The sequence below is a fragment of the Acinonyx jubatus genome, chromosome B1, assembly GCF_027475565.1.
Source record: "Acinonyx jubatus isolate Ajub_Pintada_27869175 chromosome B1, VMU_Ajub_asm_v1.0, whole genome shotgun sequence".
Lineage (NCBI taxonomy): Eukaryota > Metazoa > Chordata > Mammalia > Carnivora > Felidae > Acinonyx > Acinonyx jubatus.
This window is the reverse complement of record NC_069382.1, coordinates 7747573-7768744: the sequence shown is the minus strand read 5'-3', so window position 1 is coordinate 7768744 and position 21172 is coordinate 7747573. Positions and strand designations below refer to the sequence as shown.

The 21172-nt window shown below is 36.5% G+C and overlaps 1 protein-coding gene across 2 annotated transcripts in view; it reads left to right on the top strand.

Moving 5' to 3' along the window:
* VEGFC (vascular endothelial growth factor C) overlaps nt 1-21172 on the top strand; it is a 108838-nt gene that overhangs the window by 51890 nt on the left and 35776 nt on the right. The window contains exons 1-2 of one of the 2 annotated variants that reach the window (XM_053216255.1): nt 9162-9259; nt 20600-20813. In XM_053216255.1, coding sequence (XP_053072230.1) covers nt 20660-20813 — 154 coding nt within the window. In that variant the 5' untranslated portion in view covers nt 9162-9259; nt 20600-20659. Of the gene's footprint in view, nt 1-9161; nt 9260-20599; nt 20814-21172 lie in introns of those variants that run through there. The other variant, XM_027077050.2, reaches the window with a different exon arrangement.

Sequence of the window (21172 nt, the reverse complement as noted above, 5' to 3'; positions counted from 1 at the left end):
CACGTACACAGAAGTTGGGTGAACATTTCTCCACTGACATTGTATAAATGAAATCCTTCTTTGCAAATTGGTATATATTTTATAAATGAAATCCTTCTTTGCAAATGAGTAATAAATATGTATACCCATAAACACACATATCCATTCTAAACATTTTCTTTTCTGGTACTCTCACACACTTTTAGGTTTCTGTCACTTAACTTTTGCCAGTTTCACCGGTTTCTTATAGTCTACAAATTTCTTTCACACCATTTTCCTAAAAGCAATTAGTCAGTGCTGGCTTTACTAGGCTTTGGTAACCTATAAAAGTGGTTATTTTTAGTTAAAAACATAAACAATATGTTTGTTTTAGAAGCTATTTTGTATTTTTTTCTCTTATCAGTCTAAAGATGGGTTTTTTTAATGTTTATTTATTTTTGGGAGAGAGAAAGAGAGCACAAGTAGGGGAAAGGCAGAGAGAGGGAGACACAGAATCTGAAGGCAGGCTCCAGGCTCTGAGCTGTCAGTACAGAGCCCAACGTAAGGCTCAAACCCAAGGACCGTGAGATCATGACCTGAATTGAAGTCAGAGACTTAACCAACTGAGCCACCCAGGTGCCCCTAAAGATGAGTTTTCCAACATAAAAATGTGATAATCCCTTCTGTGTATTGACCACTTGTATAATTTATTACAATAACTGTTGAATGTGTTTTTTAAATGTGTTTTTAATGATAAAATGTTTGCTACAATTACAGATAATGACAGAGCAGACCACCCTGTGGATCTACTTAAAGTAGATTTGACTATCTTATTCAAATTTTATTTATTGTACTTTGCACACTACAAAACGTAAAACAATAGAAAAGCTTTTTACACAGATGCTAAAATCAGTACCTTTTTAATAGGAAACTGAGACCCAGAGAATTCAGGTCATTGTTCCAAAGTTACTTAGCCATTAACTAGAAACAAAGCCCATATTTGACCCCAGATTACCACCTTCAACATAATATTGCTTCCAACTCACTCAGAATATAAGATCATACCATTTGCAAGGAAAAATAAAAGAAAAAGAAATCTCATAAGTCCTATGCATACCAAAAAATTTATTTCTAGATGAACATCTAAATTATATTTTTTGTTTAAATTCTTTTTATTGCTAAAAAAATCGATAGTGTTAAGGTTGTGTTTCCCTTTTAAATTGGCCTTTTAGTTTTTATTGGTACAAATGTTTAGATGAAAGATAAAATTGTATTTAGTCTTCACTGTTTATGTGTTTGCACTTTAGTTAGACTTGGGATCCATTCTTTGTAATAAAGTTTAATTATTATAAGTATCATAATAATATCCCTTATTAGCATTTAGTTTCGTATTTTTCTTATTTCATCCTTTCTCACTGATATAGAGTTGTATCTCATCAAGTTTATAGTGAGTATTTCCCTAATAATAATGTGGAGCATTGTTTCATGTGCTATCTTTATCTGTCTTTGGTGAAATATCTGATAATATATTTTGCCCTTTTGGTTATTTTTTCATCATTGGGTTTTGAGAGTTCCTTTCTATTTTGGAAACAAGTCTTTATCAGATTTGTGCTCTGTGAATATCTTCTCTCAGTTTGTGGCTTGTGTGACTTTCCAGAAGCAGACATTCCAGTTTTCTTGAAATACAATTTGTATTTGTATTTTATTTTACTTTATTTTAGGTTTCCTTCTCTTGGTATTAAATTTAAAAACACTTTGCTTCACCTAAGAGCACAAAGATTTTCTTCTAGAAATTTTGATGGGGTTTTACATTTAGGTCTCTGAGAAATTTTTTTTTTAAATATATGTGTTTTGTGTTTATTCTCTCTGTACTTCACCTCCTGGCTATCTGAGCAATGCTGCAGCATTCTACTTTCACAGATTCTCCAGAAAGATGAGGTGGTTTTGAAATCTATCCTCAAAAACTGGCGAGTCACATGTTTTTTGAGTGATGTTATTTGGCTCCCCTAAGAACCTACTCAGAGTCCCTCAAACCAACCTAGACGTCCCCCCCCCACCCCCACCGCAAACTTAAGTTTATTCTTTTAACAAATCAGCAAGAACTGGTTAGGGAAATTCCCATTCTCCTGGGTAATTCATCCTTCAACGAATCGACCCCTTTTTATTTTGTCTGGCTCTGCCCCGCACTCCATGGATGAAATCACCACCTTTGTTCTAGTCCTTCTGATGGTTCCACGTGTCATCTTACAATGGATGCAAACAAATGTAACTTTCGTTTTAAACCATTCCTTCCTTTCATAAACTTTCTTCTACCTTAAATTTTATGACACCACCTCCTCCTACCTCTTCTTTTGGTGTTTCACTGGTTCACTCTCTGGAATCTGAACAGTCGGGTCTTGGAGCTCCCAGCCTGGGTTCTCTGTGGTTCTGCTCACTCTGTATCCTTTTCTGAGGGAATCTCAGCCACACACGTGGCTTCATTTACCAACTAGACACACAGACAGCTGTCATATTTATGTTCACAGGATAGGCTTCTTCTGATAGGTAGAGTCACTGTTCTATTGCCAACTCAGAATTTGCACATGAATGTCTTAAATGCTTCTCACCTGGAATGTCCCTGCTGAATCGTTATTTGCCCCCAGCCAAATCTGGTCCTCCCAGAGCATTCTTCTTTTCACCTTTCGGCACTCATTCCAGAATCTCTGTACTCACATGGACATTTCCCTCTCCCTCACTTTGCTAATATAAACCACGTATTCTACATTTTAGAACTCAGTAGCCCTCAAATCTGTTTTCCAATGTCCATGTCCACAAAAAGAATGGTTTTTCACACACAAGGAGAATTCAGCAAGTAATTGTTGAATAATGATGACTACAGTTGCCCCACATTAAAAGGGTGAATAATCAAAAGCCAAGATGTGAAGTTCACTGAACTTCAGAATGGCTGAAGAAAAACTCAAGATGAAATTAATACATAAACATGGCCTTGAATAATTGGTACCTTTTTGATGGATGAGAAAAGGAAAGAAGAGGGGTTGCATTAAGAAGCAAATTACACATGGGCACGATGAGAATCATTTGGTACAGAATCACGTCGGGGAATGGGGGGGGAAGGTGTGTAGAAAGTTGGATATGAATTATGGAGGATTTTAAAACCCACTGACTGTTGTGTGATTCATAGGCTAAAATGTTGGGCTATACATTTCAACCAAATTCTTCAGTGATTGAAAATTTAACTTGTGATTAAGTGATACATTAGGAAAGTTAAAGGTAAAATAGTTTCATAGCTCTACTAATGAAAAAACTATTTCCTGCCACAGCCTCTCTTGTTCTTAATCCTGTTCTCCAGATATAGTCTCTTTCCTTTTGATTGCTATTGGCCGTTACCTCCATATTTTGGCACTCTTTCTTGATTTTTTGTATTTGTATTTCCTCTATTGGCTTGTTATTAAAGAATATAAGGATCTGGTCTGTATCCCTCCTTTTATCCCTCTTATACACCTGCCACTGACTATTCTCTGTTTTAAATAAACACACTTCTTATCCATCTATCATCTTTTTTTAAGTGGTAGGGATTTTTTAATGTTTATTTTGAGCGTGAGAGAGAGAGAGCAAGCGAGCACAAATGGGGGAGGAGAGGAGAGACAGGGAGACAGAGGATCTGACCAGATGCAGGGCTCAAACTCATAAACCCTGAGATTGTGACCTAAGCTGAAGTCAGACGCTTAAGGGACTGAGCCACCCTGCCACCCCTTACCCATCCATCATCTTAAAGGAGCTACAGTACATCTAAATTTGGGGGTGAACATACATTGTTTACTTTTTCATGCACTGTACTATTCACTGTTGAGTAATTTTTCTTCTTGTACAGTAATTATTTCATAGGTTGTTTGTCCCTGCCACAAATTTTCTCCAGATATTCTAAAATAATTATAAAAGTCTACTGAAAATTGCTAACAAAACATAGAAGTTAATTTACAAATTATATATTTTTCTCTCTCTCTCTTTTTTTTCTCTCCTGGAGGCTTCTCTCTGCCACTGGTTTCAACTTGTACAGTTCTTTGTGCCTTTCCAGTATGCGACTGCTAATCTCCGGGGCCGTATGTCTTTCTCTTGGCTTCTTCCGTCACTTTGTTGAAGAATCTCATTTTTTAAAGTTTGTATTTAACTTCTACTTAGTTAGCATACAGTGTAATACTAGGTTCAGGTGTGCAGTATAGTGATTCCCCACTGCCAACACCCGGTGCTCCGCACAAGGGGAGATTGAGAAGAATCTCATTTTTTAACAGCTTTATTGCAGAATAATTTGCATACCATGAAATGTACTCACTGTAAGTAGATCATGATTTATAGACCTACAGCAACCATCACGATCCAGTTTTCTATCTTTACTGCCCCCAAAAGCACCCTTGTGTTTAGTCAATCCCTGCTCCCACACCCAGGCTCAGCCACATAGACTCTGTGTCACCCAGGCTCAGACACATAGTCTTTGTGTCTGGCTCTTTTCAGTTAGCATAATGTTTTTGAGGTGCATCAGTTTTGTAGTATGTATCCGTAGTCTATTCTTTTCAACTGAAAGTTGTCCCATTATATCAATATAACACATTTTTCTCATATTTAGCCAGGTGATGGGTTTGTAACGTTTTTTTCCAGTTTGGGTGTATTATGCATCATGTGACAGTGAACAATTCACATACAGGTGTTTGTGTGGACACTCCACTAGCAGTGGAATTTCTGGGTCATATGATAAGTATTTGTTCAGTTCTTTAAGAAACTGTCAAACTAACTTCCAGAGTGCGTATTGTACATTCATATGAACAATATATGGGTGTTCATTTCTGCACATCCTCACCAGTACTGGTATGTGATTCTTTTGGATTATAGCCATTCTAGTGGTTTGTGGTCTGATCTGCATAACTTACCTTAGTAGCTAACGATGCTTACCATCGTTTCACATGCCTATTATCTATCTGAATATCTTTTTAGGAGAAACATCTATTCACGTCTTTTGCCTCCCACCTTTTTAAACTTGGGTTGTCTTTTTTTATTTGGAAAATTTCTTATGTATATTCTGGATGCAAGTTCTTTATCAGCAACATGATGTTCAGACATTTTATCTCCATGTTTGGCTGTGTTCTGATGTTCTTAATGATATCTTTTGAAGAACAAAAGTTTCCATTTTGATAAAGTCCGATCTACCATATTTTCTTTTATAAATTGTCTTTTTGATATCATATCCAAGGTACTGTGGCCTAATCCAACTTTGCAAAGGTGAAACTACATTTTGTTCTAAACATTTTGCAGTTTTAACGCTTACCCTGAAGTACGTGATCTATTTTGTATTAACTTATGAGACTAGTGAGAAGGAAGTGGTTTTGTTTTCTGCTTGTGGGGGTTTGGGGGTTGTGGTTTTGCTCTGGTTTCATATTGGCATATGATTAACAGATTGTCCTAGCACCGCCTGGACTACCCCTTCTGCGTTTATTTGCCTTGGCACTTTAGTCTAACATCTTTTGATCATCAGTACAGAGATTTTTTATTTGTTTCTGCACTCTCTATTCTAACTTATCAGTCGTTTCTTAAGCCAGTATGACACTGTCCTGATTACCCTACAGAGTTTGAGACCTGATCATAGGAGTCCTCCAACTTTGTTCTTCTTTTTCCAAATAAAATTAGTTATTCTGACTCTTTGCACACACTTTGAGGTCAGCTTGAAATTTCTACAAGAAATTCTGCTGGGATTGCATTAATGTACTGTAGATCGGCATGGGGAGGATTATCAATTAGTGATACTGAATGTTCCAATCTGTGAACATGGTAGGTCTCTTCCTTTATTTGGATTTTCTTTAATTTCTCTTAGCAAACACCACTGAGAGCATGAGAATACAAGTTTTGTATTGGAAGAAGATGTTAACAATACACATATTCAACAAAGGATTTGTATCCAGGGTCATTAAGAGCTCTTACAAATCAGTGACAAATAAGACAGCCAACAGAAATGAATAAAAAACTTTTAATTGGTACTTTTTAAAAGAGGATTACCTAATATCCAAATAATATGAGAGTGGTCAACATATTCATCGAGGTATGCTACACATTAAAACCACAACAAAATATTATCACAACTTCATGGAAACAGCTAAAATTAAACACCAAACACCGTTAGTCATTGGCAAACATATGGAACCAGGAATTCTGATATACAGCCTGTAGGAGTGTAAACTGGTAAAATTATTTTGGAAAATGGCCATTACTATAAGCTACGCATATGCATACCTCATGAACCACCATTCCTGTTTCTATTTATAGACCCCCCCCCATGCATATTATGTTCATCACAAGACATGCTGAGGGTAGACTAGATTAATAACTTGCAGTGCAGACAATGAGAAAAGACACAGCAGGAAAACCAGCTGCTTCAAACAATGGAGATCAATGTCACAAACATAAGGGTGAGAAAAAGGACCAGACAGAAAATATTTTATGTTACTGTATACCATTTATATAAAGTTGAAAAAGACGAAAAACTATGTTGGTAGAAAACAGAAATGCCTAAAGGTAACAAAATGGCAATATTTGGAGGAGAATTGTCACTGAGGAGAATAAAGGAAGTTTCTGGAATGTGGTCGATGCTCTGTATCTTGATCTGGGCGTGATTACGCATGTATGTTCAGTTGGTAAAAATTTATCAAAACTGTGTCATTTGTTCACTCTCCTGTGTGAATATTCTTCATTAAAGATTTTTTAAAGCATTATTAGTATTACTTCCAAGATTAAATAGCATTAACATAAATTGGCCTTTAAAATAGCAAAGAAAAAATTTACTGGAAAGGGATATTATAATAACCCGTTACATTTTTTAATTTCAAAATTAAATGTATGAGATGTTCTTGAAATTAGTTTAGTCTTCAAAAAAATGAAAGCAATCAAAGGAAAATAATTATGAAATGTTTTGAATTTCCTTACCTAGAAAGACTGAACTGCTACATTCTCTTCTCTTTATGAAACAAAGGAGTGGTGTTGAGAAATGCTTATGCAAAAAGAAAAATGAGATGTTACCCTGGATGATAAATAAATCTCACTAAGAATGTTACTAAGTCCACCTGCTGGTGGTGTTTTAGATCCATTCATTTACTCATTCTGATGTCTGTAGGGATTTTAAAAGGTAAAATTCATGCAAATTTTCAGCCTTCTGACATGTTCCTAAGAGGCTAATAAATGACAAAGCCCATTCTTACGCAGCTGCAGAGTTTACCAACAGCAGCACCAGTGAGTGTTGGCCTGGATTATCCTTTTCTTGTAGGGATCGTACATTGTAGAATGGTTGGTGGCGCTCTTGGCCTTCACTTAACTACTGCCAGGAGCATCACCCCATAGTTCTGAAAATGAAAATGTCTGTGGATGATGTTGCCAAATGACCCTACTGGTGGAGAGCCACTGTTCTACAATATGCATATATTGGAATGCTAGAGTCCTAAGTTTTAGTTCCTTGGAATCACCCTGTTGTCAGTAAAAACATTATCTTTGGCTTCATCCATCTGGTGATATCTTTGCCATCATATATATATGGACACAGGTTGCAATAGACAGTTCTAAAATGGTTTTGTCATTCTACAAAGAAGGAAAACCAATTCCGTTTGTAAATAATTGGCAAGGAGTGGTTCTCAGTGTGTGTAGGTTTCTCAAGGTGTGTGTAGGAAAGTAGTGTATACAGAGTGATCGTATACAGATGTGACTGCCTACTTTGGCATTAAATTAGAAAGTTGTCTCAGCAGTAACAGGGGAAATGAAGATTTAAAATATTTTCTAATAGTCTACTTAGATGATGAAACAAGTATTTGATTTTTTAATTTAACTCATATATGTGATAAACTAAAGGAGTGACTTTTTAAATGCTTCCACACATACTTTTCTTACAGTGCAATATTGGTTTCAGGAGTAGAATTCAGTGATATCAGTTCCATACAACGCCAGGTGCTCATCATAAGCATCCTCCTTAGTACCCTTCACGCATCTATCCCGTCTCCCCCCACTTCCTCTGTCAATCCTCAGCTGGTTCTCTATCATTAAGAGTTTCTTATGGTTTGTTTCCCTCTCTTCTCTTTTTCCCCCACTCCTCATATGTTCATCTGTTTTGTTTTTTAAATTCCACATGTGCGTGAAATCATATAGTATTTGTCTTTCTCTGATTGACTTATTTCACTTACGGTAACCCATTCTAGCTCCATCCATGTTGTTGCAAATGGCAAGATTTCATTTTTTTTGGTGGCTGAGTAATATTCCATCACATACGTATACCACGACTTCTTTATCCATTCATTAGTTGATGGACATTTTGGCTCTCTCCATAGTGTGGCTATTGTTGATACTGTTGCTGTAAACATCAGGGTGCATGTACCCCTTCAAATCTGTATTTTTGTATCCTTTGGGTAAATACCTAATGCAACTGCTAGATGGTGGGGTAGTTCTATTTTTAGTTTTTTGAGGAACCTCCATACTGTCCTCCAGAGTGGATGCATTAGTTTGCATTCTCATCAACAAGTGCAAGAAGGTTCCCCTTTCTCTGCATCCTTGCCAACACCTGTTATTTCTTGTGTTAATTTTAGCCATTCTGACAGGTATGAGGTGTATCTCATTGTATGAGATGGTATCTCATTGTAATTTTGATTTGTGTTTCTCTGCTGATGAGTGATGTTGAGTATATTTTCATGTGTCTGTTAGCCATCTGGATGTCTTCTTTGGAAAAGTGTCTCTTCGTGTCTTCTGTCCATGTCTTAACTGGGTTGTTTGTTTTGGGGTATTGAGTTTGATAAGTTCTTTATAGATTTGGGATACCCTTTATCAGATATGCCATTTGTAAATATCTTCTCCCATTCTGTAGGCTGCCTTTTAGTTGATTATTTCCTTCACTGTGCAGAAGTTTTTTTATCTTGATGAGGTCCCAGTAGTTCATGTTTGCTTTTGTTTCCTTTGTCTTCAGCGATGAGTCTAGTAAGAAGTTCTCTGGCCCAGATGCCTTTTCTTTTTTGAAAAAACAATTTATGCTATCAATAATAGATATAAAAAGATTCCACTTTTTATTATGGCTTTATTTTCAAAATTTGTAACAAAACATTTTCAGAGGATTAGGCAAAAAATTAAAACCTAAAACTCCCAATTAAAAACTTCCAATATTAAACTAAAATTTAAATGTCTGCTTCCAGGGTTACCTATCTGTGGCACATCAGGTTGGTGTAGACATGGATGATGGGTGACCTGTGGGGGAAAGAACCTGACTCTGACACCTTCACTGAAACATTAGGTAAAATGATTTGCTAAGGTCATTTAAAACATTTACAAGTTTCTGTTCCTTAGAAGGATATCATTTGATTTTATATATTTATTTATGACTCTCTACTAAAGGGGGATTTTAAAAAAGAAATTTTACAACTATGTATTAGATGATTTTTCAAATCCAAAACCTTCTACATTCCAGCACCTTGCCCAGATTTTGCTTTAAAAAGGTATTTTCCATTAATCAAAATATAATTTTAAGACTTCCAAATTTGCCTAGCGTGGATAGTTATCTGAAGGAAACAGAACAACTCACAGTTCATGTGTCCTGCAACCGCCACTGTTAAGAAGGACTGAATAAGCAAGTTCCTTTGTTATATTAGGGGAAGAATGATTTCAACAACTACTTATTCTAATGATTGGATCTGACCTTATTTCCAAAGAAAGAAAGAAAGAAAGGGAGGCAGGGAGAGAGGGAGGGAGGGAGGGAGGGATGAAGGAAGGAAGGAAGGAAGGAAGGAAGGAAGGAAGGAAGGAAGGAAGGAAGGAAGGAAAGAAAGAAAGAAAGAAAGAAAGAAAGAAAGAAAGAAAGAAAGAAAGAAAGAAAAGCCAATGGTAGTGTAGAGTTATCGATCTCGATAATTGCCTTACAATAGATTGATCCTTACTGATAATTTGGTTTCTTAGGACAAAGGAATGATGCATGTGATGAATAATATGAAAAATACTTTCTTTTAAACTTTTTTAGTAAATTTCTTGTCTTAATAAACTGATAATTGACCAAATAATTTTCTTTTTACTTTGTTTTATGAAATTATGCATGAAAATGTACATTTTAAAAAATATATTACTTAAGCCAGACTTTTTGAAAGATAATACATTTAAAGAAAAAAATGTAAGTATCTCTTATTTTCCAGTTTGCATAGTAAGTTATCTCCTCTCCCCCCAAATATAAATATATTGGACAACTAAACAAATTGCCTATGACCATTTTAGCTACTTCATGAAAATACACTAGTGTGACCAAACCTATCTTTGATGGATGGACCCTTGCCCACTCCTTCAGTTCTGATTACGATTTGATAAGAGTATAGCCTTTTAAGCGAAAGAAAATTTTCCATAATTAAAATATGTCCATTCCCTCATGAATTTTCAGCTTCATAAATTAAATGAGTACCAAATTTATATATAGTGTAGCAATAATTTAAGATTGTTGTTTGAAGGGATTATTGACATTGGATTGGTAGGATTTTTTTTTTTAACTTATTTCTACTCATTGACAAATGCCAGGCCATTACTGACAATCCTAGATGACTTCGTACTTATCATTGACTCTCTGGGTTGTTACATTTTGGGGGAGGAAGGACAACCTCTGTGCCCTCGTGATTTCTCCCAAACAGACATCTGAACAACCCCTAGTCAAGCAAGGGGAAATCTAGATTTTGTAAGCCATATGTGTACAATGTAAAGTCAATTAGGGTCCACAGCCGATGCTACCTCAAGTGTTCACTTCATGTTATGATTATTTATAATGAAGTGGGTTTACAGATTGCAAGTGAACACCCAAAGTTTGTTCTCATCGTGTCACTCCTGGAATCATCATTCTCCTGTTGCATTAAGAAGGGAATGTGTTTTAGGTACGTGCCTTTGACACTGCACACTCAGCTTGACTTCCATAGCACCTCAATATCCTCTACTGATTGTCACGTAGGTTGCTCTTTGCAAATGTATACATGCTAAACGTTAAATAAGAGTCATCACGAGAACCTCCTAATTGAGCCCTCCAGAACAGAATACAAAATCAGATTTATCTTTACATTATTTGAAGCTTTTTATTACAGTTGAATATCCGTTTTTAAGACACTTTCTATTTTAAGACATACCAAATTGCTTTGGAAAATAAAAGGAATATGTCAACCATTCAAGCAAATGACTTCAACATGCTGGAAAACACTGGTGAACATAAACACTCAAGAAAGCATTTAGATATAGCAATGCAGGCCTACCTTGAGAAACAAGAAAATTCTCAAATAAACAACCTAACCTTACACCTGAAGGAGCTAGAACAAGAGGAACAAAGCTCAATGCTAGTAGGAGTGAAGTTTTAAAGATTAAAGGAGAAGCAAAGGAAGAAAAGACAAAACAATAATAACTAGTGAAACTAACAACTGATTCTTTGAAAAGATAAGCAAAATTGAAAATATTTAGCCAGATTCATCAAGAGAAAAAGAGAGAGGACTCAAATAAATAAAATCAGAATTGAAGAAGGAGAAATAAGAACAAACTCCATGGAAATACAAAGAATTATAATATTATGAAAAATTATTTATCAATAAACGGACAACCAGGAAGAAGTGGATACATTCCTAGAAATGTGCATCTTCTAGAAATGAATAAGAAGTAGAAACTTTGATACAGATTGCCAGTAATGAAATTAAATTGGTAATCAAAAAGCTCCCAATAAATGAAAGTCTAGGACCAGATGGCTTCACAGATTAATGCTTCCAAATTTTGGAGAAGAGTTAACATTTGTTCTTCTCAAACTATTCCAAAAAATATAAGGGGAAGGAAAACTTCCAAATTTATTCTACAAGGTCAGTATTACCCTGATTATAAAGACACTCCAAAAACAAACAAACAAACAAACAACAGAACTACAGGCCAATATCTCTGATGCAAAATTCCTCAACAAAATAGCAAACAAAATTCAACAACATATTAAAAGGATAATTCACCATGGTCAGGTATGATTTATTCCAGGGATACAAGGGTGGTTCAGTATTCATAAGTCAATCAATGTGATATGTCACATTAACAAGAGGAAAGGTTAAAACTTTATGATCATCTCAATAGATGTAGGAAAAGCCTATGACAAAATACAGCATTCAATTCATGATAAAAATTCTCAACAAAATTGGTTTAGAGGGAACATACCTCAACATAATAAAGGCTGTATATATAAAACCCACAGCTAACATCATACTCAGTGATGAAAAACTGAGAACATTTCCTCTAAAATCAAAAACAAGACAAGAATGTCCACTCTCAATATTTTTATTCTACACAGTAATGGAAACCCTAGCCAACACAATCAGACAAGAAAAAGAAACAAAGCTATCCACATTGGTAAGGAAGAAATAATCACAATTTGCAGATGACATATTATATATAGAAAACCCTGAAGACTCCACCAAAAAACTATTAAAACTGATAAATGAATTCAGAAAAGTCACAGAATACAAAATTAATATACAAAAATGTGTTTCATTTCTATACACTAGTAACAAAATAGCAGAAAGAGAAATTAAGAAAATAATCCCATTTAAAATGGCACCAAAAAGAATAAGATACCTAGGTATGAATGTAACCAAGGAGGAGAGAGACCTATCTATATTCTGACAACTACAATATCAATGAAAGAAATTGAAGATGACACAAAGAAATGGAAAGACATTCCATATTCATTGGTTGGAAGAATTAATATTGTTAAAATGTCTATACTACTCAGAAATCTACACGTTCAGTTCAATTTCTATCAAAACACCAATAGCATTTTTCACAGAACTATGACAAATAAATTTGTCCTAAAATTTGTATGGAACCACAAAAGAATTCAAATAGCTAAAGCAATCTTGAGAAATAACAAACCTGGATGGAGGTATCACAATCCCAGGCTTCAAGATGTACCACAGAGCTATAGTAACCTAATCAAAACAGTGCGGTACTGGCACAAAAATAGACCCATAGACCAATGGAACAGAATAGAGAATCCAGAAATAAACCCACAGTTTTATGGTTAATTCATTTATGACAAAGTAGGCAAAAATATGCAATGGAGAAAAAGTCTCTTCAAAAAGTGGTGTTGGAAAAACTGAAGAACTACCTGCAAACGAATGAAATCGGACCCCTTTCTTATGCCATATACAAAAACCAATTCAAAATGGATTAGAGATTTAAGCGTAAGACCTAAAACCGTCAAACTCCAAAAAGAAAACCTAGGCAGTAATCTCTTGGACGTCAGCCATAGCAACATATTTATGGATACGTCTCCTCAGGCAAGAGAAACAAAAGCAAAAAGGGAACTATTGGAACTACACCAAAATAAAGATTTTGCACAGCAAAAGAAATCATCAACAAAATGAAAATGCAACTTTCTGAGTGGGAGAAGATAGTTGCAAATGATATATTTGATAAGGGATTAATATCCAATATCTATAAACACCTTATACAACTCAATCCCATAAAAAATCAAACAATCCAATTAATAAAATGGAAAGAGGACCTGAATAGACATTTTTCTAAAGACATACAAATGGCCAACAGACACATGAAAAGGTGCTTGACATCACTAGTCATCAAAGAAATGCAAATTAAAACCACAATGTCATACTACCCGTACCAGTCAGGATTGCTAGTATCAAAAAGACAAATAACAACTGTTGGTAAGGATGTGGAGAAACAGGAACGCTCATGGGCTGTTGGTGGGAATGTAAATGGGTACAACCACTGTGGAAAACAGTACGGAGGTTCCTCAAATAATGAGAAATGCCATACGATCCAGTAATTCTAGGACTTTACCCAAGAATATGAAAACACTAATTTCAAAAGATACATGTACTCCTGTGTTTATTACAGCATTATTTACAACAGCCAAGAGGGGCGCCTGGGTGGCTCAGCTGGTTAAGTGTCCAACTTTGGCCCAAGTCATGATCTCACAGTTTGTGGGTTTGAGTCCTGCGTCCGACTCTGTGCTGATAGCTCAGAGCCTGGAGCCTGCTTCAGATTCTGTATCTCCCTCTCTCTCTGCCCCACCCCCTCTTATGCCCTGTCTCTGTGTCTCTCTCAGAAATAAGTAAACATTTAAAAAAAATATTACAATAGCCAAGATAAGGAAGGAACCCAAGTGTCCATCAAAAGATGAGTGGATAAAGATGTGATGTGTGGAGGCACACACACTTAACGGAGTATTCCTTGGCCATAAAAAAGAATGAGAACTTTCCATTTGCAATAACATGAATGGACCGAGAGGGTATTATGCTGAGTGCAGTAAGTCAGCCAGAGAAAGACAAATACCATATGATTTCACTTATATGGAAATGTGGGACCTAAAAAACAAAACAAGCATTCTTAAATACAGAGAACAAACTGGTAGTTGCCAGAGGGGAGGTGGGTGTGGGGATGGTTGAAACAGATAAAGAAGATTAAGGGATACAAACTTTCAGTTATAAAATAAATAAGTCATGGAGATTGAAACAACACATGGGAATATAGTCAGTAATACTGTGATAATATTATCTGGTGACAGATGGTGACTACACTTACTGTGGTGACCAATGAGTAATAGAACTGTTGAATCACTATGTTGCACTCCTGAAATTAATATAACATTGTATGTTAATTATATTGCAATTTTTTTTAAAAAAAAGCTTTTTTTAGTTTTTAAAAAATATTTATTTATTTTGAGAGAGAGAGTACAAGCAGGGTAGGGGCAGAGAGAGAGAATCCCAAGCAGACTCCGCAATGCCAACAGAGAGCCGGGGGCTCAATCCTACGAACAAAGAGATCACGACCTGAGCCCATATCAAGAGTCGGACACTTAACCAACTGAGCCACCCAGGCTCCTCCCCCCCACACCCAAAAAAAGAAAGCTTTGAGGGGAGCCTGGGTGGCTCAGTTGGTTAAGCATCTGACTTCAGTTCAGGTCATGATCTCGCGGCTTGTGAGTTTGAGCCCCACGTTGGACTCAGTGTTGACAGCTCAGAGCCTGGAGCCTGCTTCAGATTCTGCCTCCCTATCTCTCTGCTCCTCCCCTGTTCATTCTCTCCCTCTCTCGAAAATTAAGAAACATTTAAAGGAAGGAAGGAAGGAAGGAAGGAAGGAAGGAAGGAAGGAAGGAAGAGAGAGAGAGAGAGAGAGAGAGAGAAAGAAAGAAAGAAAGAAAGAAAGAAAGAAAGAAAGAAAGAAAGAAAGAAAGAAAAAGAAAGAGAGCTTTGAGAAAGAACTTGACTTTCACTTGACTTCTACTTGAAAGATGTGAATGCGTCCCAGGTTCAGAACTCATTCTAGGTTACTGGGCCCCCTTCTAATTCATTGATAGTAGAATATGAAGATACCGTGGTGAGCTGGTATTATCTAATCTTAATATTTGGGTCTTCTCTGGATTCACTCAATAGCCCTGTCACTTAGCTGACGATGCTGAATTCCTAGGTTGCTGCTTATTTAGAACAAAAATGGAGAAGACAGATGAAAAGAAATATCGTCCCAGAACTGGTACAATACTGAGAGTTATAGTCCAAAACTGAGTAAAAGTTTCAATTTATCTAAAAAACAATTTCTGTACTGTTTCATCTCTAATGATGTTGTAATGACAAGTAATTCCACCCTTAACTGTAAGATTTGATACTTCTATATCAAATGTCTGTTTGGATCATCATAAAAATTCTGTGAAGAAGGTATCATCATTCCCATTTTACAGAGCAAAGTGAGACTCAAATGAAATCTAATGATACTCCATTAAGTAAGGTCTTTAGCCAGGATGGAAATCTGGATAGCTTCTTTTTCTTACACAGATACAATGACTGAAGTCTAATGGGAATAAGTCAATTAATTGCTCAGTATCAAGCTATTTTTATACCATTTTGTCTGTGATAGCTTCTGCTTTTGGCAGTGGTCGCTATACATTAATATTTGAAAGGCACGCTCTGTGGAGACAAAAGAGTGAAGCCAATGAAGGCTGAACTAACTGCTGATACTGTGCCCTGCCAGTACACTTAAAGATGATTATTTTTATTTTCTTTATTGTTGTTATTATTATTTAAAAATATTAAGTTTATTTATTTATTCTGAAAGAGAGAGAAAGCGCAAGTGGGGGAGAAGCAGAGAGAAAGGGAGAGAGAAAGAATCCCAAGTAGGCTGTGAACTGTTAGAGCAGAGCCCAACACGGGGCTCAAACCCACCAACAGCAAGATCATGACCCGAGTCAAAGTCAGATGCTTAACTGACTGAGCTGCCCAGAAGCTCCTATTATTTTTTTTTTTTTCAAGAGAGAGAGTACAAGCAGGGGAGGGCGGAGAGAGGGAGGGAGACCATCCTAAGCAGGCTCCATGGCGCCTGACCCAGGGCACCATATCTCATGACCATGGGATCATGACCTGAGCCAAAATCAAGAGTCAGACGCTTAACCGACTGAACCACCCAGATGCCCCAAGATGATTACTTTTTTTTTTTAATATTTTTTTAATGTTTATTTATTTCTGAGACAGAGGGAGACAGAACATGAGTAGGGGAGGGGCAGAAAGAGAGGGAGACACAGAATCAGAAGCAGGCTCCAGGCTCTAAGCTGTCAGCGCAGAGCCCGACGCGGGGCTCGAACTCACCGCGAGATCATGACTCGGGCTGAAGTCAGACGCTTAACCGACTGAGCCACCCAGGCGCCCCAAGATGATTACTTTTAAATTTTCATTCTGCTAGTAAAAGTTATATATGTACATTTTTAAAAATTTAAAGTACATAAATATATGAAGAAGGACATAATACCTTACATCCTGTAATTTGGAGAGGATATGTATAGATAGATGGAAAGATAGATCTATTTTTGCTGCATGTTTTACTCTTGTCTATAAACACACACGTATGCATACTATCTCTACATAAATTTGGTTTTGTAAAAAAGACTGTACTACAGGTATAAACAATGTGCGTACTGTGTATAAACTGTATACTGTACTTCTTCATAAAGTATTTATGAACCTCTTTACATGTCTCAGTTATGTATCATTTTATAATGTCATTTTATTACATTTCTGTGCTAATTTCTGTTTGTGCTATATGTTATTTAATATATCCTTTTATTATTATCTGTATAGATTATTTTTCACATTCATAATGATAGACAGCCCATGATGAAGTTGTACATACATCTGGCATAATTATATTCTCACTTCTGCCGGTCGGAAATTTTAATTCCAAAGTGAATGTGCCATATAAAGTGAAGCTATATTTTAAATCCTTTCAATTTGAAATAACACATTTGCCTTAAATAGCGGTACAAATTTATACTCCCACCAGGATTGAAAAAAACTATAGCTTCCTTCTTTTTACCATCACCAAAAACATATTAATATGTTGTTAGTGAATATTCCATTTAAGATCTTTGCCCATTTTTCTACTGAAGTTACCTGTTTACTTTTTTGTCATTAACTGTTCATGCGGTATTTTAAGAATACTAGTCCTTCTCCATCTGTCCTGTATATTGCAAATAGTTTTTCTACTTTATTGTCTTTTATTTAGTTTACAGTATTTGCTACCATACAGATAGTTTACATTTTATTTTTATATTCACCTTCAGAAAGGCCTTTTTGCAGCCTAAGAGCTTAAATATAACTTTCATTTTCTAGTCCTTTGTTGTGGTTCGGTTTTAGGTTCTTTTCTCAATTTTTTTTATATTGCACTTTTTCTATTTGGAATGCTATGCTTATATTTTTCTCCTATTTGTCTACTGAGTGACAGTGTTTTCTGTTATAGATACAAGTATTGTTATTTTCCCTTCTTTTTATTTATTTTGAGAGTGAAAGAAAGCGCAAACAGGGGAGAGGCAGAGAGAGAGAGAGGAGAGTGACAATCCCAAGCAGGCTCCACACTGCCAGTGCAGAGCCCGACACGGGGCTCGAACTCCCAAACCAGGAGATCATGACCTGAGCTGAAATCAGGAATCGGACGCTCAACTGAATGAGCCACCCAGGCACCCCTGTTACTTTCCCTTCTTAATTTGAAGTACAAATTAAAACTTAAAATAATAACTTAAAACTTAATAACTTAATTGGAAGTCCCTCCTTGCTACTACCTTTTATCTTAATGGCCTGCGGTGCACATTTCATTGTGGCGTGTAACACTGGAGTGTGGTCCCACAGCCCTTCCTGGCAGAGTGCACACTCATGCCTGTGCCTGTGAGAGTCATGTGATCAGCTGAGGTCGCATCCTGACTTTATTTCTGGCCGAATTATGGAGAAATGAATCCCGGGGACCCACCAGTCACACAGACCCATGCTGCTTCTGTTGGTTCAAGGGCTATTCAAGCAAACAGAGGCAGCCAGAAACCCATCCATAGCGTTTCACTTCCGGTAGCAATGACCAAACACTGGCCCATGTACCTCTGCAAACTTTCCTTCCGGTTGCAATCCTTTTCCATTACGACACATTTTGAGTCTTGAATGCCGTGTCATGTGTGAGATTTTCTTGAGACAAATATTTCATTAAGAGTTGAGAGACTGTGTGAGGATATGTGGTCACTTTCGCCTAAGCTGGGATCTGTCCATCCCCACCCACCATGTTGCCAATGGAATTACTCTGGGTATAGCTGCCTGGCATGTCAGGAATCATCCTATATATTCCAGATGGTAATGGATTAATATCAGTATTTTTAAAACAAAGACCTAAAGACATTAAGTGATATGCCCCAATTACACAATTAATGAAGAAAGGGAAAATCCTGAAATAGCCAATTTTATTATCTAAAAGAAAGGAACACATTTCATAATCTACTACCTAGGAGGCTCTATAATGATAAAAGGAAATCATGTTAGATGCTGTTTCTCAAAACACAGTACAAATAGCACCTACATCAGAATAACTTTGATTATTCAAAGTAATGGTGGAAAGACTTTCAATTAAATAGTATTTTGATTTTTCAAAGCAAATATTTCAATTCTGTACATCAAAAATTAGAAAGGAGAAACCTGTAACCTGCTAGAATGTGGACTGTTGACCTCCATCTGAGACAGGCGGGGCAGTTCCTGCATTGAACAGCTCTCCGGCTGACCCCTGTGCACGCCCCACTTGAAGAACCAATGTCCGAAGTGTTTACTTCCATATTTAGACCTCCATATTTATGAAAGCATAAACTAAACTTCTGATGTTGTAGTTCACTCTATATACAAAGTTAAATAATGTCCCATTTTCCCCAAATTTCAAAGTATGATTTAGAAAACTGTTGTTTTTCATAGCTATGGTAACTACCTGAATATAATTGTTTTCAGTTTATTTATTTATTTTGCGAGAGAGAGAGATTGTGTGTGCGAGAGAGAGGGGGGCGGAGAGAGAATCCCAAGCAGGCTCCACATCACCAGCACAGATCCCAGTGCAGGGCTCAAACCCACAAACTGTGAGATTATGACCTGAGCCCAAATCGGACACTTAACCAGCTGAGCCACTCAGATGCCCCAGTAACTAACTAGCTGAATATAACTTGAAATGTTCAACTTAATTGGATACACTAATGTAGACAATCATGTATAAGCAGAATTCACCTTCTCTGGATCGTTTCATGTCTTTTTCGTAGCAAAATGAATCTTCAGTGTCAGCATTTTTGGGAATACTTGGAGGTTCTACCAAAATACATACCTATATGTGATACTTTTGTTGAAATCCCTTTCTTCATGGGATTATTTATTCTAAAGTAACTTCTGTAAAATTAGATTCCTAATTCCAAGCATCCTGCTTAATTATATTATATTGATGCTGGTAATTAAAAGTGAAGCAAAGGATTACAGTGGACTATGGTTTATATGTGCTGAAGGCTAATACGAGCTTGAATAAATTTTCCAACTTAAAATTTGCCAATTAGGTAAAACTGTATATCGAACAGGCTACTTTAGAAATTGTTTTTAAAATTATCTCTCACAAAATTTTTGTCTTAAGACCCAAATATATATTTTCCAAATTTGGTTGTGGTACTTAATTTCATTTTTAATTGTGGTATTCATTCAAATTAAAATATGAATATAATTTTACCAAGAAAAGTTAAAATTCAGGGATAATTGATAATATATTTTTAAAAATTTTTTTATTTATTTTGAGAGAGTGAGGAGGGGGGAGGGGAAGCGGGGAGAGAGAGAATCCAAAGCAACCTCTGTGCTGTCAGCGCAGAGCCCAACATGAGGCTGGATCCCATGAACCATGAGATCGTGACCTGAGCTGAAACCAAGAGTCAGACACTTAACTGACTGAGCCACCCAGGCGCCCTGGTTTTTTAAAATTTTTTTTAATGTTTATTTATTTTTGAGAGAGAGAGAGTGTGTGTGAGCAGGGGCAGGTCAGTAACAGAGACAGAGGGAGAGAAAGAACTCGAAGTGGGCTCCAGGCTCTGAGCTGTCAGCACAGAGCCCGACGCGGGGCTCGAACTCACGAACTGTGAGATATGACCTGAGCTGAAGTCGGACGCTTAACCAACTGAGCCACCCAGGCGCCCCAGGTATCCCAATTTTTAATAAGGATCTGGCATATGTAACATTAAACCTACAGGTTTTTTGCGTGCATTATTTCCAAATCCCCTAATCTGAGAAATGACCCATCTTGTGTGTTTCTTTGATAGGCATATGCCGGCAAAGAGCTGGAGGAGCGACTGCGGTCCGTGTCCAGTGTCGATGAACTCATGACCGTACTCTACCCAGAATATTGGAAAATGTACAAGTGTCAGTTAAGGAAAGGCGGCTGGCAACATAATAAAGAACAGCCCAACATCAATGCAAGAACAGAAGACACTGTAAAATTTGCTGCAGCACATTATAATGCGGAGATCTTGAAAAGTAAGCATGGGAAGAAAAATATTTGATAAGCTTCAGTCAGCCCAGTGAAAGCTGCTAGTCTGTTTTCTTTCTTTTTAATTTCAGTGTTTGTACCACTAAAGCCCTTTAGGGCTGAAAGCAGACAACAGAAATAAAGGTTTTCAAAATATAGCATTTTATGACTTCACTGTGAGTGGTTAAGAGGATTTCTCGAAATATAAAGAATAGAAATGTGGATGCATATCAACACGTTTTTTTTTCAATTGAGGTGATATCCCAATGCAAAATTTTCAAAAGGTGAAGATATATTTTACACACTCTGTAAGCATTTAAGCATTCTATGTCTTACAAAATAATTGCACAGAAATTTTTTGATTTGG